Raw genomic sequence first — 23,048 nt, 5'->3', positions numbered from 1 at the left:
CCCACCGCCCGGGTGGGGTCGTCAAAAGGGCCTTTCTGTGTGGAGTTTGCATGTTCTCCCCGTGCCTCCCGGGGGCTTCCTTCATATAGGAATCCCCTTCACCAAAACATGCAATATCCTGGTTGCTGATGTGGGGCGCCTGTTCGGAGGGAGGGGAACTCGGAATAGCGTGATCCTCCCACGTGCTATGTCCTACCGGTGAAGCTTCCCCTGTCAGGTGAAAAGAAGCGGTTGGCTAACTGCCCATGTCTCGGAGGAAGCATGGAGCCAGTTTTCAGCTCTCCCCAGATCGGCAGAGGGTGGAGCAGCAACCAGGATACATATAAATTAGCACTAATGGGGGATAAAATGGGATAAAAAACCGGGGGGGGGGGGGAATATTATTAAAAAAAAAAAAAGTGTGTATGTGTCACCATTGCAAAATGTGGTCCTGCTATAGCAGGAACTACCACATAAGCAGTTTGAGTATTTTGCCAGGTTATGTCCATCTGTATGGGGACATATTTCGTAAACGCGGTAGTGTCACAACCGTGCAAGATGCAGGTGTGTAGTTGAGATCACATGGCTGAGTTCGAAGATGAGTGTTCCGGGAAGGGGTCATTGGCCCCCACACTTTAAGCCTCTGGCCCATTCGTTTTACAGTAAGCTGTAAGTAGTTTGACAATAAAGTTTGGCAGAGAATGACATCTTCCTCTCACTGTTTTTAGCAGCAACCATAATAGCCATTATTGATCACCTGATAATTGTGGGCAGTGGTGGCCTAAAGGTTACAGAAGCGAGCTTGTGACCGGAAGGTCGTCGGTTCAAATCCCTGGGACTGGCAGGATAAATCTGGGTGGGGAAAGTGAAAAGGCAGCGCTTGCCCCTCCCTCATCATTACCACCACTGAGGTGCCCTTGAGCAAGGCCCTTAACTCCAAAGAACACTCCAGTGCAGCTGATCAGTGGCCAGCAGATCAGACTGCGGTTGTATGTGGTCAGCTTCCAGGTATGAATGTGAACAGGGCACTCCTGAAAAAGAGAGCATTGCTCTCAGTGAGACTCTGTGAGTGAAAATGATTGATTGTTGATTGATTTCACATGGCAACACTGAACAAAGTCAAAATTGATCAGCTATCAATCGATCAACAATCAATCATTTTTCACATTATACTCCCCCTGTATAAATAACAGCAAAAAAATAAGCTTAGGCAGCAGCACAGGTACACATACTGACAAGAACTGGTTTCTGTGCTACTTCATGAAACACGTTGAGGCCTGATTCAACAAAACGATAATTTACCTGGAAAGATTTAAATGACTGCAACTATAGCTTAGCATTTTTTTTGCAGAGGCCAGAGGGCTTGATGAACAGTTTCAAATCCACTGTGTTGGATGGAGTTCATTAATATGAGCTGAATGCCATGTCAGCTTTCCATTGCAGCATCAGCCAAGGTATTAAAAAAATAAAAAGATGTCCTAAAAATTACAAGATGCCTTCATCCTGCAAGGGGTGTCCTAAGCAAGATGCATGTACAGAGACAGACAGACAGACAGAGACAGACAGACAGACAGACACACAGACACACAGAAAGACAGACACACAGAAAGACAGACACACAGACAGACAGACAGTCACACAGACAGACAGACAGACAGACAGACAGACAGACAGACATAGTGGTAGTAGTCAGTTTCCCTGCACACTCACAGTAGCCTACAGGCGCACTTGAGGACAGCGTCGAGGGGTTGGCGTGCGTCAGAAGCCCTCCAGCTCTCCAGTAGCGCGCCGCTCAGTGCTCCATTGCGCCATTTCCCGACCTGGTAAATTCGCGTGGCTGCTGCGGTGCGGTCGACGCTGTTGAGCCGTCACTCTCTGGTGACCAGACGAGGAGGATTCCTCTGCATCTGACGTCATTCAGCGCGAGCTTCAATGGAGCTGGCAACATGACTATAAAAGCCGGTTGGAAGAGGCTGGCGCTCCGCTCCTCCAAGCTGGTGCGCTCCACTACAGAGAACTGAAGGGACCGAGATGCAGAGTTTAACACCCACTGTCTTCCTCCTCCAAGTGACTTTCTTCGCAGTCTTGCATGGTAAGAACAAGAACATTCTTACTGGAGGAGGGGGAAAGTATCTGTATGGAGCCTTGTAGATCAGTGGCAATTGAATTGCTCAAAGTGGGAATTGACTCTTCTCTTGTCCGTAGACGAGATAACGTTTCTAGCAAGTTTTGATTTTTGAACGTCGTAAAGAGGAGGAGGAAGAAGAAGACAAGCAAGAAGAAAATAGGATTAAATTGACAATAGGATATGTTTAGTGGTTGGTCGGTCCAGACTGAGGCAGAGCAGGGACGATGCTGCTGGCAGGTGTTTCATCCAGCTCCATCAGCTATTTCTGACACTGAAAAAACTGAGGGTGACATGAGGCATGATGACCACTTGGCGTTGGCAGTTCATTGGCACTGAGATTACTGCTGACTGTTAAGTGTTGCATTTTCTTCATATTGCAATTGTCCAATTGTCCTGTATCCCTTTTGCAAAGTTGATAGTTTAATTATATTAATACTTTAATGCATATGAGGATGAGGTGAAAGCAGATGAAGATGATCATTGCCTAACATAAAAAATACATTTGGGACACATTTCAAAAGTGTGGAGCTACAGTTATATTCCATAAGTCGTCTTAAAAATGTTATGAATGATAGTGGTATGGAGGTAGCCATGCTTTCAAGAAAACCTGATTCTGATTCTAAAGCCTGGTTCAGATTGTATTTTGTGGGCAAACAGGTTTTTCTTGTATCTCTTTCAGGTGCCAAATGGACATACAATGGTAAGTCTGATAATATATTTTTGTCATTATTTTTCTCATGACTGACTTTTTCTTTTACATTATTTTTTATATGATAATGGACAATGCATCAAAAGGAAACCATGGGGTGGTCTGACCTTTGTTTGACTCCTGATGCAAGCCAGTACTGAAAACCCTTCGGTCACATACTGTATATCGTTCATTGCACTGGACAAACTCTGCAATGACCACATTTCATAAGTGGCTGTCCTCATTGGCTCAAGCCTTCAGGAGGAGGTCCATGTCAAGCGGCATCTTGAACCATGACTACATCAACTCAGACAGAGTGACCTTGTTGTCAATGTGTCACTGCTTTATAATAGTCTGTTGAATTTGAAAACAACAAATAGGCAGGTGGTTGAACTTGAAATCATTATATCGCAATTTTTCTTAATTCAATATTTACACAAATATTCATCTTAATTTTGACTATGCACTGGGCTAAATTATTATTTTTCAAATTAAAATAGCCTAGAATTATTTTGTGCAAGTAGTACATCTGGTGTGAATAAAAGATATTCTATTTTTTTATCTAATGTTTCTGCACAGTAATTTATGGTCAATGGTTATAGTTAGGGTAAATGATGCTTGCTTAATTTAGGGCACTGAGAAAAGATGATTCAGCCATGGCTTAGCATTAATGAGAGCAAAAACCTTTGATTCTAATTGCAAAGGTCCGCTACCCCATCAGTATTCAACTAATTGTAACTATAACGCATTACAGTTATTTTCTTTACATTCTTATTAAGTAATCCCGTCCCCTGGAGAAACACGTAACCAGGCCAGAACGTGGCATATCCCGCAGAGTTCCTTGCGGCCAAACCCAACCACCTGGGCCGTATAACCCGTAATGGTGATGAACGAGTAAACGTCTATATGTCGTCCACTACGAGGCCAAGATTTTAAATAATTACAAGCAGTCGTGGCCTAGCCTGGGTAAACCCAGCCTCCACGTGACCTCTATGTGCCATCAGTCACCATTGCCAAGACTTACGCTACAGGCATAGCCTGTGACGTCATGTTGAAGGCTGGGTTTTACGCAGGCTAGTCGTGGCCTGCAAACACTGGAGAGCCACCACAGGCCACGAATGTGATTATGAGAGGGCAAGCCGGCTCTAATTTACTGTAAAACAGCAAATGAACTGGACACTGAGTAATTATAGCCATAACAGTCACTTTCTTTCTTATTATAGGAATGCTTTGCCGCCTGAACTTTGACTTTTCTCTCAAACAACTATACAGTGATTTGACAGCTTTATCTTGATGCATTTTGACTTGTCATGTACCATCAATTCACATTTCTCTGAGTCACAGATGTGATGGGGTCAGGGTTCACACACTGCATCATTCATGTTTAATGATGCTCATCTGGCATAATGTTGAATGGCAAACTCTCAAATGAATTCTGAATGGATAATGAATGGGTGTAAAAATGCGACAGTGATGTTGGCACTTCCGCACACTCTTGAGAGACACCCTCGGCTAAGGTCACATAGCAAACTGCATGACTTGAAAACTGCAAGAGTGGCCGTTTTTGGTTGTTCTGTGCTTTATAGCAACCTCTCATTTGGAAAGAGACAGCATTCTCACTGCATTCTCCCAGCTAACAACAGCCTGGTTCTCACTCTCACTGCCTTCAATAGAGCCAAGAGCAAGCAGGAAATCCCACGCTGCTCTCTCTGTGTGGATAAACTTCACTTTGATTGCAGATGAAATGTTGAGTAGGCCACAGGACAAGCCCTGGCACTGTTTGAAGACATCCTCTCCTGCACTTCACACTGGGTCATGCTGAGCTTGTTTGTCCTTTGATTGACCAAGTTAACATTAGAAACAACACATTCTCTCTCCCAAATCATCAAATACTGCCAATCGCTCAGGAACCCGTGTTGTCACTTTTTCATGCCCGGGTAGTACCCCTTTCTTGTTCTTTTTCAACATGCAGGGTAGTGGGATTGGGGTTAGGCAATGGTCAGTGGCCCCCTGCTGGTTGGGGTTAGGCACTGGTAGCCACTTGGTCGGGGTCAGGCGAGTGATTTATTAAAGAGAGAGTGGCGACAACGGAAGTCCAAAATGCTTGATAGTCACGTGACTCACGTAGCTATAGTGTGTGCGGGGAATAGTTCCAGAGAGTACGTTTGAATGCATACAATAATGCTGATAATATACTATTTGATTCTTTAAACATCTTACCCTTTCAAAGTACATCACAAATGGTCCATTCTGCTGCAATTCTACAGCGCTGCTTAATCCAGAACCTTACTTCCGGGAACTATTGCAAGGTATAAAAAAAAAAGTTTAAGGTTAAGGTTGGATATGGGTCAAAGTTAGGGGAGATAGCTCCACGTCCAGCTTGGTCAGCTCTGCGGCAAAGCCACCAGAGGTGGCCCACAGGCCGGCCTTTCCAACGCTGGGCTCCGCTTGGCAGTACGCATCATCGATGTCTGATGGGACAAGGTCACATGACTACCGTGCCCACCCCGTTGCCCACATCGTTGCTTTCTGACGAGAGGGGGCTACCTTTGGGAAGTGACGACTATGCTTCCTGACCAAACGGCAGTATTTGACTTGTGAGTGAGAATGGGTTGTTTGAAAAGGCATGTAATAATGTATCCCAATCACTGTGGTCCTGATTTGGAAAGAAAGAAAGAAAGAAAGAAAGAAAGAAAGAAAGAAAGAAAGAAAGAAAGAAAGAAAGAAAGAAAGAAAGAAAGAAAGAAAGAAAGAAAGGGTTTAAGTAATGGTCATCATTGCATTCAAAAGTTAGCAGTAAAATCTATTTAAGTGTCAAAAGTAGTCATTTTGAAGAATGGTTCTTTGTATGTTCTGCATGTAAAACCTTATTCTTAAAAGTAACTATACCACAGCTATAAATGTAGTACAATAAATGGTACAATATTTACCTCTGGAATATAGTGGAATAAAAGTATATAGCCTTACAAAATGGAAATACTCAAGTACAGTTCCAGTACCCCAAAAATTACTACTGTACTTGAGTAAATGTAGTTAGTTACTTTCCACCTCTGCTTACAATGCAATAGTACTGTATATAGTCACACTGACATTTGGGCTTCAAGTCATGTCCAGTAGGTGTTTTATTGCTAATGATTGATATTGATATTGATGCTGTTGCAGGCCCAGAGGGACTGCACCACTGGCACAAGAATTATCCTTATTGCGGTGGCTCCTTCCAGTCTCCAATAGACATCAAGTCAGACCTGCTAAGGTTCGACCCTAGTTTACAACCAATCGAGGTTCAGAACTACAACCTGTCAGCCAATGAACAGCTTACTCTTGGAAACAATGGACATTCTGGTGAGTATAAACCATCAACGTTAATGCATGATGGGTTTGTTGTTGTTTTTTACTTTATTTTAATGTCAAATGTAATGAGTTTGCTGCCTTTTTTACAGACAAAATTATTAATATCAGGCAAGCTATTAGTGGCTCCACACTAAGTAATGATGCGAGATCACCCTACCCACTTAACCCTTGCTCGATAAATTTGTCCCAGTTCAGCGCTGTTGACCACAAAGTTTTAGATGAAATTGTGCAAGGCCTTAAACCATCTTCGTGCTGTCTCAACACCCTTCCAACAAGTTTTTTTAAAAGCGTTTATAACTGCTTGTCGTCAGACTTATTGCAAATAGTTAATTGCTCCCTTCTGACTGGCACCTTTCCTGAGTCCCTGAAAACTGCAGTTATTAAACCCTTACTAAAAAAACGTAGTCTTGACGCATCGGTAATTCAGACCAATATCTAATCTCCCCTTTATAGGCAAAATAATTGAAAAGGTTGTTTACCTACAACTCAATAGATTCCTAACTTCCAACGATCTCCTAGATAAACTCCAATCAGGCTTTCGACCCCACCATAGCACAGAAACAGCGCTTATTAAAGTCTTAAATGACATTAGAATGAACTCAGACTCAGGCAAAAATTCTATCCTAGTGCTATTGGATCTTAGCGCTGCGTTTGACTCTGTTGACCACTCAATACTATTAGACAGGCTAGAAAACTGGGTTGGGCTATCGGGTACGGTCCTCCAGTGGTTCAGATCCTATCTCCAAGACAGGAAGTACTTCGTTTCCATTGGCAATTACACATCTGACCTAACTATGACATGTGGGGTGCCTCAGGGATCCATTATGGGGCCCGTTCTATTCAACCTTTATATGCTCCCTCTAGGCCTAATTATGCACAAAAACAAAATAGCTTACCATAACTACGCAGACGACACCCAACTCTATATAAGTCTTTCCTCAGGTGAATATGCTCCCTTAGACTCACTCTGTCAGTGCATTGACCAAATAAATGACTGGATGTGCCAGAATTTCCTCCAGCTAAACAAAGACAAAACAGAGGTGATTGTCTTCGGTCCCAAAGAACAAAGGCTTAAAATCGCTGCACGCCTTGAGTCTCTATCCCTGAAGCCAAATGTTACCAAATGTTAATGTTACTGTACAATGTGAGTCGTCTTGAAACTAAAGAGATGTACTTTTCCATGCATTCATTAGAAATTGTCCCAGATAAATGTGGAATAGATCTTCTTGCCTTAAAGAGCTAATCTGTTGGCAAACTTGAAAGAAAATGATAGGAGGATCCTCTTTCTATATCAACCACGTCAATTTTCCATAATCACTCTCTTATTATCTTAGCTGTCTTTTCACCCAAAGAAAAAGCTCCATGTTTAGGCTGGTAAAATATGAGCAGAGATTAGTCATCATAACAAAAGAAACCACCATCGGTTTTATTTCCTACAATTATGTTTACTATCTATTCATAACACACATTGCTGGATCTCAATATAGCATTCAGAATGTAGACAACACCCCATGTGCCACAGAGGCACACATTATTTTGATTACTTATGCAGAAGATTGTGATTATTCCACAAAATTATAGTTTTATTGTTGAATGATTCTGCTTTGTTTGAAGAGAAGATATATACAGTTTCAGTCAAGGAGAAATGCGGTAGCTGTGACACTGAGTAGCAAGCTGCAGAACTGGTCATAATATGCTTCTTACATGTTTCTTGAAGCATGATGTAGAAAATGGTTACCTATGAGAAATTACAATGACAGCAACTAACTACACATGTGTAATGTCTGCTCTGTGTTGGCCACAACATTACAACGGCTGTTACATCAGCATAAATAAAGTACCCAGCAGCCACTGCTTCACCACCTGCCATCAAGTGGTAGGATGCAAAGACCAGACAAATGCATATGTGTGCATGTCTGATGGGCTACAATGCCACTAACTAAGGAGCATCATGGGTATGACGTGGGTCTGAAATATGCTGACAGAGGTCTTTCACTTTCAAGCCATCCATTCATCGCACAGTGGCTAAATGATAAACATCCGAACGGGAGGAGGTGACTGCGTCACTCCACCGACTCTCAAACCTCTCAACAAAGAGAGCAACTGACTACACAGAGCCATGTTAGATTCTGCAGTTTAGGTCTTGGATACAGTAGTTCACGATCATGTGGATGTTACTGGTACTTAACATTCATATTATTATATTACAATATTTTCTATATATAGTCTTTTTTGATTAGATATGTACAGTAAAATGATGTCAGCGTGCTTATTTCTGTCCCCAATTCTATTTGGTTATTATGCACGTCAAAGTGGAACCGAACAGAAATGAGTATGCAAATGACTTAATGCGCCATCACAAACATTATTAAACTAGAGCCCATCTTGTGATGGGATCACACCGGCCGTGACTTAAAATGAATGATGTCAACTCCAAACCTGTAAAGTTTCGTGACTGCATCTTGCACGGCTTCTGTGGTAGCTCCTGCTACAATAGGTGTCACCAGAACCACATTCTGATGATGACACACAGCACGCGCGCGCGCGCAGACGCACACGCACACGCACACGCATACGCATACGCATACACACACACACACACACACACACACACACACACACACACACACACACACACACACACACACACACACACACACACACACACACACACACACACACACACACACACACACACACACAATTTGGCATTTTGTTCTAACCTGCTGGAAACCTGTTTTTATTTCCTGATGTAAAGCACTTTGTGATCTATGGATTTGAAAAGTGCTATATAAATAAAGTATTACTTACTTACTTACACACACACACACACACACACGCACACGCACACGCACACGCACACACACACACACACACACACACACACACACACACACACACACACACACACACACACACACACACACACACACACTCACAAGGTGAAAACAATACCATCCCTCCCACCCCGCTCTGTCTTTTTGTCCACAGTGCAGCTATCTCTGCCCTCCAAGATGCACATCTCCAGCCTGCCTCATCGCTACACTGCCGCTCAGCTCCACTTCCACTGGGGCTCCTCCAGCAGGCCCGCCGGCTCTGAACATGTGGTGAACAGCAAGCAGTATGCAGCAGAGGTAAACAGGCTCTGAACATGTGGTGAACAGCAAGCAGTATGCAGCAGAGGTAAACAGGCTCTGAACATGTGGTGAACAGCAAGCAGTATGCAGCAGAGGTAAACAGGCTCTGAACATGTGGTGAACAGCAAGCAGTATGCAGCAGAGGTAAACAGAGCAAAGAGCACTTGAAATGCTTCTATTTTCTGGGCCTGTCTGCAAAAAGTACATTCATTTGTGAAGTTATCAGTTTGAGGAAAGCTTAGTCCAACCAAGGCTTGGTATGTCTTTCACTGGTCTCAGCATCATGCGGCAGCATCTGTGCGTCCAGACAAATGATTTAATACTATGGGCCCTATTCTCCCACAGGCCTTAGGCGCAAAAACTGGCGTTAAACGCAAAAAAACGTGCCTTGCGCCTGCCTCGGGAAGATAGCAACATGGTTTTCAGCACCGAAATGCGCTTTACGCCAAAGAGGCGTGGCGCAGTGCCAGAATAGGCCAGAATGGGCGTTTCGGCCTTAAATACCGGCCTAACGATATCTTCCCCCCTGGCGTTAATTTAGCGCTTAACGCTTTTCAAAACCAGGCCTTATTCAGTGCGCCACGGATATTCTGTGCGTATTTACGCACAAGCTCTCCTCTGCCTCCTCACACTCTCTCCCCCTCTCTCTCTCTCTAACTCCCTCACCTTTGTGCGTCAGACAGGCACAAAGACCAATGGAAAAAAGTTGTTCTATCGTAGTTTTGACTGCCCCTGTCATTCAGAGGCTGTTCTCTCCCCCTCTCTTTCTCACACTCCCTCTCTTTCGCGCATCAGACAGTCCCTCTCTCTCTCTCACTCCCTCAGAGGCTGTTGAGCCACATGTGAAATCTCCCAGCATGCATTTAGGTTAATCCATTTCGACAAGAAATATCAACCAAATCAGCTTAAACTGCCTAAAGTGGTACATAGAAATAATGTTTCTGTTCACACAACATGCAATTCTCGAACATTTAAATATCGGCGAAAATAAAACAGAAATCCAAACACAACCCTATGTGAAACGTATATGTAATCCAGGTGGTATAAATATCCCTCGCAGATTTAACGTAAATTAGGAGATGAGTGACAGCCGTAACACGGTTCTACTGTGACTTCCTACTGTGATGTCGCTCCAATAAGACGACTTACTTCACATTTTCTTTTACAATAAAAACACATTTATGCAATGACTTTACATAATGTAGGCTATATTTATGTGCATCATCCTACCTGTGCAGCAGGGGAGAGAAAACGATATCATTCTGGACAAACTTCCACCAATCTAAGCAGATTGTGCATAATTGTATGCTTAAAAGGCATGGTTATAATGCTTAAGGCCACCTGTAGCACCGACACCAAAATATCGAGTGCGCTGGTCCACACCCACTAATCTGCGCTGCGCCTGGCAGTTTTTAGGCCGTTGCAACGATAGAGCCCTATATGACTTGGACGTGTGACATTTGACTGGCAGAGGAACCAGCGCCACTTATACCCTCCAAGGCTTGCAAACGCTGCTCCTCAAGCTGAAGGAAGTCTTAAGAGAGCTGTGTAGCAGAAGCAGCTTATTGTACATCTTTATCATATACTTGACTTTATAATTGAATGCTTGTATAAAAAGAAACCATGCTTCACTCTAATTACCGTAAAGGGGGAAAAAACATGATAAACGGCATGTATTTTGTTTTATGATTATGACTTTTATGTCTAGCCAACCAATGACATTAGAAAGTGCTCACTAGTCTTTTTTAAATGACTGCATCAAATTGCCGTGTACACAATACCGGTACATAGAAATGAGACATGCAGTGTGAGATTAGTAGGTCTAACTTCAGATCAAAATATATACTGTAGTATGCTCCAACATTTGTAAATTTGCATATTTTGTCACATAGTATATACCAGAAGGCAAAGATAGTTCTAATTAGAACCGTCATCATCTACCATCTATCATCTCCTGGTACACATGCCAAGTGGCAATGAGATAATTTCAGTCAACCTCAGTACGATGCCAGTCCCTCTTATTTCTCCAGGGTTTTAGGGGATTAGAGTACTAGACTATTAAGTGCTTTGCTTTTGAACCACCTCTGGAAAGTGTCTGTCTGCGCCATTTAGTGAGTCAAGCCAGTAAGCAGGTTTTGCACATTAGGAAGAGTCAAGCAGTTTCCGCTCGCTATCTCTCTCTCTCATATATATATACATATATACTGTATATATATATATATATATATATATATATATATATATATATATATATATATATATATATATATATATATATATATATATATATATATATATATATATACTGTATATATATATGTATATATATATATATACTGTATATATATATGTATATATATATATATATATATATATATGTGTGTATATAAGAATCAGAATCAAAGTAATACCACCGCATACACACTTTACTGTGGTTTATTAGCAAACTTTATTAGCGAATTTGCTAATAAACCACAGTAAAGTTACTCCAGTGTGTGTGGGTGGTATTACTTTGATTCTGATTTTTAGAATTGACCAGCACCTGATCATCCCACTTGCTGTGCAGGGGATCCCTCTTTTCTCTCTCTCTCTCTCTCTCTCTCTCTCTCTCTCTCTCTCTCTCTCTCTCTCTCTCTCTCTCTCTCTCTCTCTCTCTATATATATATATATATACACACACACACACACACACACACACACACACACACACACACACACACACACACACACACACACACACACACACACACACACACACACACACATATACATACTATACAGATTTGACTGCAGAGTTTAGAAGGAACATTCAACTATAACAGACAAAAAATAGGTGACTTTCTATGTCATTTGGCATTAACTTGAAAGACTGTGGGTAGAAGCTGAAATGCAAGTTACAACCTGTGTCCTTTTATTGGACCGGGCCACTGCTGCAACAGAACCACATTAACTCATTGAGTGCCAGCCACTTTTGGAGAACGGACGCTCCCAGTGCCAGAGTTTTCAGAGCGTTTTCAGTGATTTCTCGAGGCCCACAGAATATTGTGTGATATTACTATGTAAACACCGAACACGCAAAAAGAACAAGGAGACTCTATTGTATCATCAGCAAAAAAAAGTTTATTGATACCATTTTCCGTTCTTTAGTTATGAGCCGGAGAAGATAGGTTGTTTTCAGCGTTTTCAGGCATTTCAAATTATAAGCTGAGATATTCAGCCTTTTGTGAAATGCAGCATTTCAAGCACATTCACTGACTCTAGATAATATTTTCTGATGTAGTGATGTGGTGTAGTTGTGTCCTGCCCTGCGTGCCCCACCCCCCCTCCCCCCCCTCAGCTGAAAACTCCTCCCCACACTAGTAACACACAGCCTCGCACCAAGCGTCTATTTTCGGAATGCTTTTGGTGCGCCGCCTCCCAGGCAGCGCAACATGGAGAAGCCACACGCGGACTGCAGTGAAAGGTTTGGCTTTTCAGTGTCGCGCTGCTGCTTTTCTAGCGGCTAATCATGTGGAGAAACTATGCTGACAGACAGACAGAGGCAGAAGGACTCAGTTGTGTGCGCGGATTGACTGTGTTCGCACGCACCGTCAGTTGCAGCCAGAACAATCTACATGGCTCTGGACTGCAGCATGAGCGGGTTCTCTTTGATCAAGGCTATTTCAGGCTGTGTATTCCTGACATTTCTGTAATCTGGAGAGCACTGTCGCCACCTAAGGGTTCTGTAAAATAGGTTATAGACCTCCAATAGCTACTATAGTTGTACAGGAGCTGCGGAAGGCTTTGATCGACGTCCCACCGTCAAAAAACGCATTGGACGTCGAAGGACGTCCGTGGCACTCTACGTCACTATTTAATTGGACGTCGAAGGACGTCCATGGCACTCAATGAGTTAAGGTGCTGTGGTTTGACCTGAGTTTGTGAGCGGACACATCGAGAGCATGCATCTTTTCAAGTGTCTCCAGACTCCAACCACAGTCTCTCACTTTAACTTGGTGACGTCTTGTTTTGGAAGGATGGAATGATGGACAATTGAACATTTCCCAGAAATAGAGGAATTTTCAACCTTTTTCCCCCAGGGCAGATATAGTCCATAAATACAATTCCAACATATTTGGCTGGCACGACTTGCATGCCTTTGTGGTACACAGAACACACAAAATACATGAAAAAACAGACAACTTGTTGTGCCCGTGGTCGCAACAGGGTCTGTAAACTGTCATATTTATGATGTGGTCTGTCTCTTTAACAGCTAGCATCCACAAATACAATGTGATGCTCTGAATCACCCATACTGTTCCTACCCAATAGCATGAGCATAGGTGTATAATACTTCTAATGGAGGTGACTCAGCAACACTTCCTAATTACAATCACAAATATTAATGTAAGAAAGAAGGATACAAAGGCTGGACCATTGATTTATATCTATAAGATGATTGGAGAAGAGATGAAAGTTTGGGTCTTGGCTTTCTCCGGTCACTGAAATGCTGGAGAGGACCCAACTACATAGTAACGTTGTGGTGTAGCAGTATCGTCCATATACACATGCTTGCTCGACTGGCCAGCTAACTAGCATGCTAAGAGCCCAATGGTCAATGTTACCGAAGGATTAGCCAGTCCTCTTGCAAAACACAGTCTAACTTTGAAATCCAAATGAGTGTCCATTTGGCTGTTATGTGTCATGATATTGCAGCAGTTTGTGAGCGGACACAAATAATGCAGATAATAAGTACAGGGTAGAAAATCTGAATTTATGGAATAAGGGGGTAATAAAGGGGGACTTATAAAGAACATATACCGGGTAACTACCGGGTACCTATTCTGTTGTTACAGGGTATGTATGTATAACCTATGATAAATAATCATTTAAATTTCATTTCAATTTAGGAGAACTTGTACTGTAGTTATTCCATAACTATCTGGTACCTACAGGCAGTGGCGTGCCTGACCAAGTTGGTGCCCTAGGCAAGATTTTTGCTGGTGCCCCCCCTCCCCCCTCCCCCAAAGAAAATATAATACAAATTATATCACAGCTAATTCCACCACTGCAGTGCAGGTTCAGAATCATACTTTTAGGTAGGGGGTGCTGTAAGGAAGGGATTCTCGGTGCTGCCCGCGAGGGCAGCGGCGAAGAAAATTTGACGTTTTTTGGACTTTCATCCATATTTAGAAGAATATTTAATTTTAAATTACCATTAGAATTATACTGTTGTGATGTCATTATTCAGTATCTTCTCCTTTTCTCACTCACTTTCATGTAAGCACCTGCTCTCCCTTTAGTCGTTTTACACAACAGACAGCAACACAGGCATAAACACTGAACTTATTATTATTATTATGGAAAACCAGATTATGATGAAAATCAAACACTTTTGAAGAGAGAGCGTATGAAATAAGATTAGAGCTGGGAAGCACAAACTGTTTTTAATTGCATCTTGTTGGTGGTATAAACACAAGACAGCCAAATCCAACAATTTCGAAAATCCCATTTCTTGCCACCAGGGGGTGCTGCAGCACCCTCAGCACCCACATTCCAGCTCCCTTCCCCCACTCTGGGAAAAAGCTCCGAGCAGGTAGAAGGGGGCGCGGCCGCGCAGGGGGTGGGGTGGTATGGATATGGATTAGGGACCATGGTGAAAGTGCTGCAGCCCAGGCAGCCAGAAAGCCAGAATTAGAAAAATGATTTCACTATTATTTAAAGACTTAAGACGTTGTTCTGCTTAATTTTTGTCTACTATTGGAAAATAATAGTAGGCCTATTATCATGAAAAAGTATTTGTAATTTTTTTTTTTTTTTTTTTACCCTCTCTGGCGCCCCTAACGGCTCAAGCGCCCCTAGCATTTGCCTAGTTCGCCTAATGGACGGCACGCCACTGCCTACAGGGTAACTACCAGGTGCCTATTCTGTCAGGGCCATAGTACCCTGTAACAACATAATAGGTACCCTTTAGTTACCCTGTAGGTACCCGATAGTTACGGAATAACTACAGTATAAGTTCTCCTAAATTGAAATGAAATTGAAATGATTATTTCTCATAGGTCATACGTACCCTGTAATAACAGAATAGGTACCCGGTAGTTACCCGGTAGGTACAGTATAAGTTTTTATAAGTCCCCCTTTATTACCTCCTTATTCCATAAATTCAGATTTTATTACCCTGTACTTAGCCTGTTAGTTGCGGGCTGTATTCTAAAGTGTTACCCTTGTCTGTCTTTACTTTCACAGATGCATGTTGTGCACTTCAATTCAGAAAAATACCCCAGCCTTTCCACAGCTATCGACAAATCTGACGGCCTGGCTGTGCTTGGTGTGCTGATTGAGGTGAGGCTCTGTGGATGGGAAAGGTGACCTGTTAATGTGAGCAGACTCTTCTAACTATTCTTCTCATACAGGTTGGGGATTTCAATCCAGCCTTCGAACTGTTTCTGAAATTTTTCAATGGCATCAAATACAGGGGTGAGTTTGAACTGATATTTCATTTTAGCAGAAGATTTGATCACACTAACCTACTGACACTTCATCCAGTTGCATTCATTTTGACAACGTAGTCCTGAAGCTAAACTTGTAACACATAAACAAACAGTGACGACTCTGGTATCATCATTTTCTCTGTGTCCAGGGTCCTAATCTTTAAGCTCTTCATTTACTCTTTAACATAGAGTTTACAGCCACATTGGTGTTTAATGGTGAAGATAACTGTGTTGCGCATGTCAACTGGCAGGTCAGAGAGTGCAGATTCCAGGTTTCAACATGAGAGCACTGCTGCCTGCACGCTTGGATGAGTATTACCGCTATGACGGCTCTCTGACGACTCCTCCATGCTATCCTAGTGTGCTGTGGACAGTGTTCAGGAATCATGTCACAATTTCTCGCAAACAGGTGCTTCATCACTGTTAACCTCTCCAAGTAGGTTAGCCATCACACTAAAGTAGGTCTGTAGGCCTTTAGTTTGGACTTAAAGCAGCATTTGGCACTCGACTGCCATAAAAACCAGAATATAAACTGCTCACCAAGATCGGATGCAGCTGCGACGAGTTTGTAGCGTTTGGATTTTTACTTCCTTGCTTATTTTTACTTGAAAACCTTTTGACCTAAAAACTTGATTCAACAAGAGATCCTGCTATTGTGACTCAATTGACTTGTTTTAGAACATCAAACTGTGAAAAGAGGTAGTGGTGTGCTGAAGAACTGATCTTTATCATAATAAGACTCAAGGAAAAACACAGATGCTCTTGAAGAAAAAAGGCTTTGAGATCATCACATCACATGTAAGGAGACAATCGTAAAGGGATAGTTCTGATTTTTTTGGAACCCTAGCCCTATTTGCTACTTACCAATGATGATGTTGATTGGTAGATTAGCTTTCTCAGCACAATCCATGCGATTCCTCATACTAGCTCCAGATAGCCACAAACCACAAGGTCGTGCTCCTGTCTGTGCAAGCTGACTGAGGCTCACTGAAATTGACTTTGTGTGCACTTTGGAGGACAGCTTGCACAGACAGGAGTGTGACCCCATTGACCTTGTAATGGTTTGTAGCTAACTATCTGGAGCTAGTATGAGGAACAGTGTGGATTGTGCTGAGAAAGGAATCTACCAATCAACATCATCATTGGTAAGTAGCAAATAGTTCAAAAAATCAGAACTAATCCTTGCGTGCAACAGGAACAAAAAAGGCTTTCTAGGTCTAGGGCACACCAAATATGGGAGCGGCTGTTGAAATGACCGCTTTATCGTGTTGTGATTACAAAATGCATTGTTGGAAAAACCTTTCTAAAAAGAGATCGCTGTGAACTGACAACGGGGTGCCAGTGTGACATCATCAGTGATGTCTCAGTGACATCATCAGTGATGTCATAAAACACATAGTGACATCATCAGTGATGCCATTACTCATAGTGACATCATCAGTGATGTCATAAATCCCTCTCTGATGCATGGTGACTTCATCAGTGATGTCATAAAATGTATAGTGACATCATCAGTGATGTCATAAATCCTACCCTGCTGGTGGTATAAATAGGACCAGTAGACGGTGGTGGGATTAGTACGAGTACGAAAAGGAACCAGTACTCCTCCCTCGGTAGAACCAGGATTCAATCGACCACTTCAGCCTTAAGATGATGTTCTCACCAGATGAGAGAGATCCACGACCAGGTGGAGAGTGTCCACGACAGCACAGCCGCCCGCCATCGAATCTCCAGGATTGTGAGGTCACTTACCCTATTGGGCATCGCATTCCTGTTCATGAGGAGGCCAGCCAGCCTATCTTTACTGATGTGTTAGCAGGTATTCATAGCATGATGAGAGAGCAAAATGACCGACTGCGACACATTGAAGACATGATCTCTAGCCCTTATGAACTAGTTTCGCAATGTGCCATGTCACAGTCCAGATGCCAGAGGCACGAGGCATTATCCACACCAGTGCCCATTAGTAAGCTGATGCCACTAAGTGATCATCAGGACCCACCTCAGTCTGAAGATGCTCCACAGGTGCTAGTCCAGGATGAGCCTCTACACCCAGAAGGCAGCCAACGTGACCCATATGTGGAAATGTGGAACAGTCTACTAAAGAGGGCAGGATTGCCTCCCCTACATTCAGCACATTCACCTGAAGCTTCAGGTGAGTCATCCCCTCGCTATGACAGCATCTCTCCAGCAAGACCAGAGGGGAGGAAATCCCCTCCTCAACACAGCCCAACTGCGGTGGAAGAGCCGCAGCTGCACCACCAAGGAGACAGGTATTACTCTCCACCTCCGCATGGTGCTGCTCCACGTCATCCAGACAATGACAGCTAGCACCCTCAGCATTGTCCTGCCTACCGTCAGCCTGAAGACAGCTGTCGGTCCTGGCCTGAGGATGCCTATCAAAACCATTACAGCCTCCACCCGCATGATGACAGACACCAGCCTCAGCATGGGGCGGGTTACAGTCAGCCTGGTAATGGCTTCAACCCTTCTTATGGTGCAGCCTACCATACGCCCGATGACAACTACCCACCTCTGCCTGATTACCCTCATCGCCATGGTGACAGCCACAGTATGCCTGACGGCGCATCTAATTGGCAGGCTCATATGAGAGCCCATCCTGAAGATCACTACCGTCCGTCTGATGCCTACGATCACCATAGCGATGATCACTACAGTACTATTGTCAAGATGATAGACAGTGTCTGCCTCACCATGGAGGCTACCCTGAGGATGATGTCTGCTACTACCGCCATGATCATCAGAACAGGCAGATGATCTCCGTCGGTATCCATCCGGTGGTCACCTGCATCTTGGAGAGTGGCCTCGAGCCCCACCCCCACTTGGCAGACATCCAAGCTTTATTGTGTTATGATTACAAGATGTATTGTTGGAAAAACCTTTCAAAATAAATCATCATCATCATCATTATCATCATCATCTTTCTTCCTTATTATAATTAGAGAAGTGTCCATATGTGTGCGTGCGTGCGTGTGTGTGAGCAGAATTTTGGCCGGCCACAGCTATGCTGTTTTACATACGATCGGGCTCAGGAAGTCTAAAGAGCACCCGTGCGGGTGACCTGATTTAGTGATTGCCCTAATTACCTAATGATGTGATGTCATCCTTCATCAGTGATGATGTCATCCTTCATCAGTGATGATGTCATCCTTCATCAGTGATGTGGGCGACCTGCAGGCCGAGGAATTGAGTGCGCGTAGCGCGCGAGATTGCTAGTATATAAAATTGGCAAATCTGTGTCTGTCTGTCTTTCTGTCTGCAATTTTGGTCCCACATTGTGAGATTTGTGATGATTTTGGTCAGCTTTTCTCTCACTACTGATCACTCACTGACGTCATCAGTGATGCGAAGTTAAGCAATTGTGCACTGAGTGATGCCACTCGAGCACTCCATGATGTGATCAGTGATGGTCACTCGAGCAATTGTGATGTCATCAGTGAGTGATGTCATCAGTGATGCGAAGTTGAGCAATTGTGTGCTGCGCATGCCAATAGAGCAGGCGAGGCGGCCGTCCCAGCTGCATCTGATCTTGATGAGTAGTTTATTCTGGTTTTCATGGCAGTAAAGTGCAAATAACCCCCATGTTAAAACTAAGTGGAATATTGCTTTAACATTAATGTTCCAGACATTTTCATATTGACTGCAGTTTAACCTTAATATCAACCATTATTTAATATTCAAATTAGTCTGCAAATTAAATGATCGTGGCCTTTAGGGTATGGAAAATCTCTATATCTAACATCATCATGTTTTGTTTTGTTTTGTTTCATCTCCCCAGTTTCTGGCCCTAGCTACTTCCATCTACTTCTCCCATGCCCAGGAGTCGGCCCTTGTGCCTATGAATGGCAACTACAGGAAACCACAGCCTACTGACAACCGGGTAGTGCTGGTATCTTTTAAGGAGGGTAAATATGGTCTTCAAGATGGGCTTTCATTATTGCATGAGGGCAAAGTTCACCTTATGTGTTTAAACACTGCGCTGATTTCAAAATGGCTTGAGGACTGGTTTGAGTGAAGTGTGGGTGTTTTTTTCTTTTCTGAGAGGTGCGTGTGGCTGTCAAGCTGCCTTTTGCTCATATGATATCACCTGCTTGTGGTTAAGCTGTTACCTTGATGCTATTTATAATTGTCTTTAAAGTTGATTGAGAGGAATGAGCTTGTTGGAAAACAGGTCATCCTTCAAGTCACTACAAATTAACCATTCCTTTTACATAATGAGACACTGACTCCACAACCCGTAAATCTGACTTCTTCAGAGATGTACTTTTAGTGGTGGTTTACCACATCGTATGGAGCTACATGTAGATACCATACAGTGCGGTATGACAAGAATCTGCATGTTTACCTCATTTTCAGAGGCTGTGCGTTTCTAATGGCAGATCTGTTTTTACATGGCAGTGTGGCATCCCTTGGTGTTGTTGGTTTTCATAGTGGCACTCAGCAGAGGGTGGCTTCTGCTTTCGTACAGGCAATGCTGGTGCATGCTGAACCTGTAGGTCCAAGTCGTTCCAAGGCATATCCTTGAGCTGGTTTGTTTAACACATTGTGATTGGCTCTGTGTCTGATGCAGGCAGAGGACTGCAAGCTACTCTTACAGTCACTTCTCCACTCATGAGGAAGCAAATCATTCAGCAGTTGCTGGTCGGAGACCTAGCAGACATGGCTGATGAAGGGCTCCACCAGCTCCTACCAAGCGGTTCAGAGAATCTCCATGCTGGCAAGAAGTGGGAACACCTCAAGAATGAGCACACCGGGACTCGGGCCAACCCCAAACAACAACGGCTGAAACCCTCGCTGTGGAAGAAGAGCCAGACCAACCGCTCTGTGGGAAAGTCGGGGCTGACCGAGGGCACATTGTGCTATGTCTCACTGGAACAGAGACTTATCCACCAGCTCAAACGGTCCCACACTGAGAACCAGCTGGTTCAGGCTCTCAAAGATGTCGTTTTCCCCGAGCTCAACCTTAGGAGCTACCTGGACTGTAAGTCGGACCTAGCCCTCCCCACCATCAGACACATACTCCGTGGACGGCCGACCGATGAGGCTTTTGAGTTGGATCGCTCTCTGACCAAAGCCTCCATGACTCAGAAGAAGATTTCCACAGCAATGAAGCAAAGCACCCCTCTGACTAAGTACGGAGTTCTTTCCCCTGCCACTGTGCCCAGGAAACCCCAGACCCAGGGTCATCCACATCCTTGGCTTATGCCAATGGAGAGGGAAGACTAGCCAGATTCTTGACAAGATACTGCAGATAGTTGAGACACAGCTTATGTCACTTTCCCAAGCAGACATCGGTTGTGTGTCCCACAACACAATGTAGCCACTGCAAGTTCTCCTAACCACTAAACTGTCATCTCCCGATGACTTCTTCACAAAAGTATTTAATATTAAATTATTCTTTCTAGTATGTGCACATAATAATTATATAATCTTTGCTAGAAAAATATTGTAGTTTTACTTAATTTACTATAGTAAAATATGATGGATAGATACGATACAAATTAGAATAGCAAAATCATTATGTTGTGTCAGGGAGATTCTTCTTGATGAAATGAAACTACTATCTCACAATGGACATTTGTTCTCCTTGGAGAGTTTTGCCCAGCTGAAAACTGCTTTCCTATAATGCCTACGACAAAGGCAGAATTCTTTTAAGCATTAGCATATTGTGCTCTGAAATGTATATGCATAGAGCTACATGTAACACACAAAGACAAGAGACTGCCTGGCAAGGAAATATTTAGTTTTATTTGGAAAGTTTAGGCCTATAGTATGGTAATTGTAGTCCTATGCTGTAGCAATTGTGGTTATTGTCTTGAACAGTGGAGAAAGACATCTACAGTAAACCAGAAGAATTTGTGAGAGCTTAAGCATCCTGGCGCTGTTACAATTTGTGCTGCTTTTCTAAACGCCATTTGAAATAAGTCCGGAAACCGCTAGACACGGCACTGTTTTGAATAAAAGCATTATACATGAAGCATACGTGGCAAATTTATTATTTCAACCCTCGATCTATACCCTTTACTCTGAACTTGTACAACGCTTATTATTATTAATTCAGTCATTAATTCCTTTCCCCATTGAAGCCTTTTCAAGGTCACAGTGGGCTGGAGCGTATCCCAGCATGCATTGGGAAACACTCTGGACAGGTTGGCAGTCCATCACTCCATCATGTATTATTATGTGTAGAAGCAGTGGGGGGTGTTGAGCTTGAATTTTGGAAATAAAGGGGAGGATTTTGATGGTTCACTTCTAAAAAAGCATCAGGTGAAGAGCTTGGAGGTGCTTGGTGCTAATGCGCCGGCAAGAGGTGGTGAATATGGGGAACAGAATTGAAAATGAGAGTAACCTGCTCCATAATTGTAAGGAACCGTGGAGCATGAAGCTGCAATTATCGAAACAAAAGGTATATCAATCAGTGGATAAGGCATTTGGCATCAGAAATGAAGAAGATGAAAACAATGTTCCTGAGGTGAAAGCAGGGCAGTTGAAGACATGGTACTGATGGGGAGTAATCCCAAGTTTGGAGCATGAAGGGAAGCAGCAGCTACCTATGGAGCCTGGCAATCAAGAGAGAAAAAAGTTATATAAGTCCACGATTTACTGTAACATGCCACTTTTAGTCCATTCGTGCACATGAGATACAATTCGTTCCCTTAAACCGTTTTTAAAACTGCAACTTAAAAGCTAGGCTACCTTAGGTACTGCAGATAGGCAGGAATTGGTATGTTAATATCCATTGTCTGTTTACACTAATCAGGCATATCCCCAAATATTGCATGCAAATAGTTACTTAACCTTCAAGCCATGTAAACAAGCAACACACCCAGGAGAGTGCCACATTTAATCACCATGTGCTTTGACTCTTTATAAGCTCATGAAGAGCGCATTTATAAATTATATCGAGAGCACAATATGACTTTTGAGGGCACGTTTTGGCAATTTGTGCACAAAATGAGGAAATCAAGGGAACAAATTGTATCTCCTGCACATGGAAAAAATAAAGCGAGAGATCGAACTGCATATCGTGCACAAGTTACGGTAAATTGTTGCCACAACATAAGTTATTAACTGCATCATGAGATTTGTTTGAGACTACAGAGGACAAACGAGCAGGGCTCGTGTTTACAGAACAGAAGAGAGCAAAGGACCAAGCCTTGGGGCAAACCAAAGACAGGCGGCAGCAGTTGATGTGGTGAATATGCTCCTGTTTATGGTTCCCACTAAGTGAAAATGTGGCTTTGAAAGTTGGACTCTGGAGTAAATAGATG

General features: G+C 43.1%; 1 protein-coding gene across 1 annotated transcript; it reads left to right on the top strand.

Annotated features, from left to right (window-relative positions):
- Nucleotides 1-2,010: 2,010 nt before the first annotated feature.
- ca12 (carbonic anhydrase XII) lies at nt 2,011-21,665 on the top strand (the record flags this gene model as incomplete). The annotated part of the gene is made up of 9 exons (XM_083655062.1): nt 2,011-2,071; nt 2,787-2,807; nt 5,958-6,137; nt 9,138-9,280; nt 15,512-15,607; nt 15,679-15,742; nt 16,008-16,165; nt 19,556-19,682; nt 20,348-21,665. The coding sequence occupies 9 exons, from the start codon at nt 2,011-2,013 to the stop codon at nt 21,001-21,003; spliced, it is 1,506 nt and encodes a 501-aa protein (XP_083511188.1). The 3' UTR covers nt 21,004-21,665.
- Nucleotides 21,666-23,048: the final 1,383 nt, after the last annotated feature.

Source organism: Poromitra crassiceps (assembly GCF_964638095.1).
Source record: "Poromitra crassiceps genome assembly, chromosome: 18".
Classification (NCBI taxonomy): domain Eukaryota; kingdom Metazoa; phylum Chordata; class Actinopteri; order Beryciformes; family Melamphaidae; genus Poromitra; species Poromitra crassiceps.
Note: the sequence above shows the minus strand (reverse complement) of the source record. Positions and strands in the feature narration are given on the sequence as shown.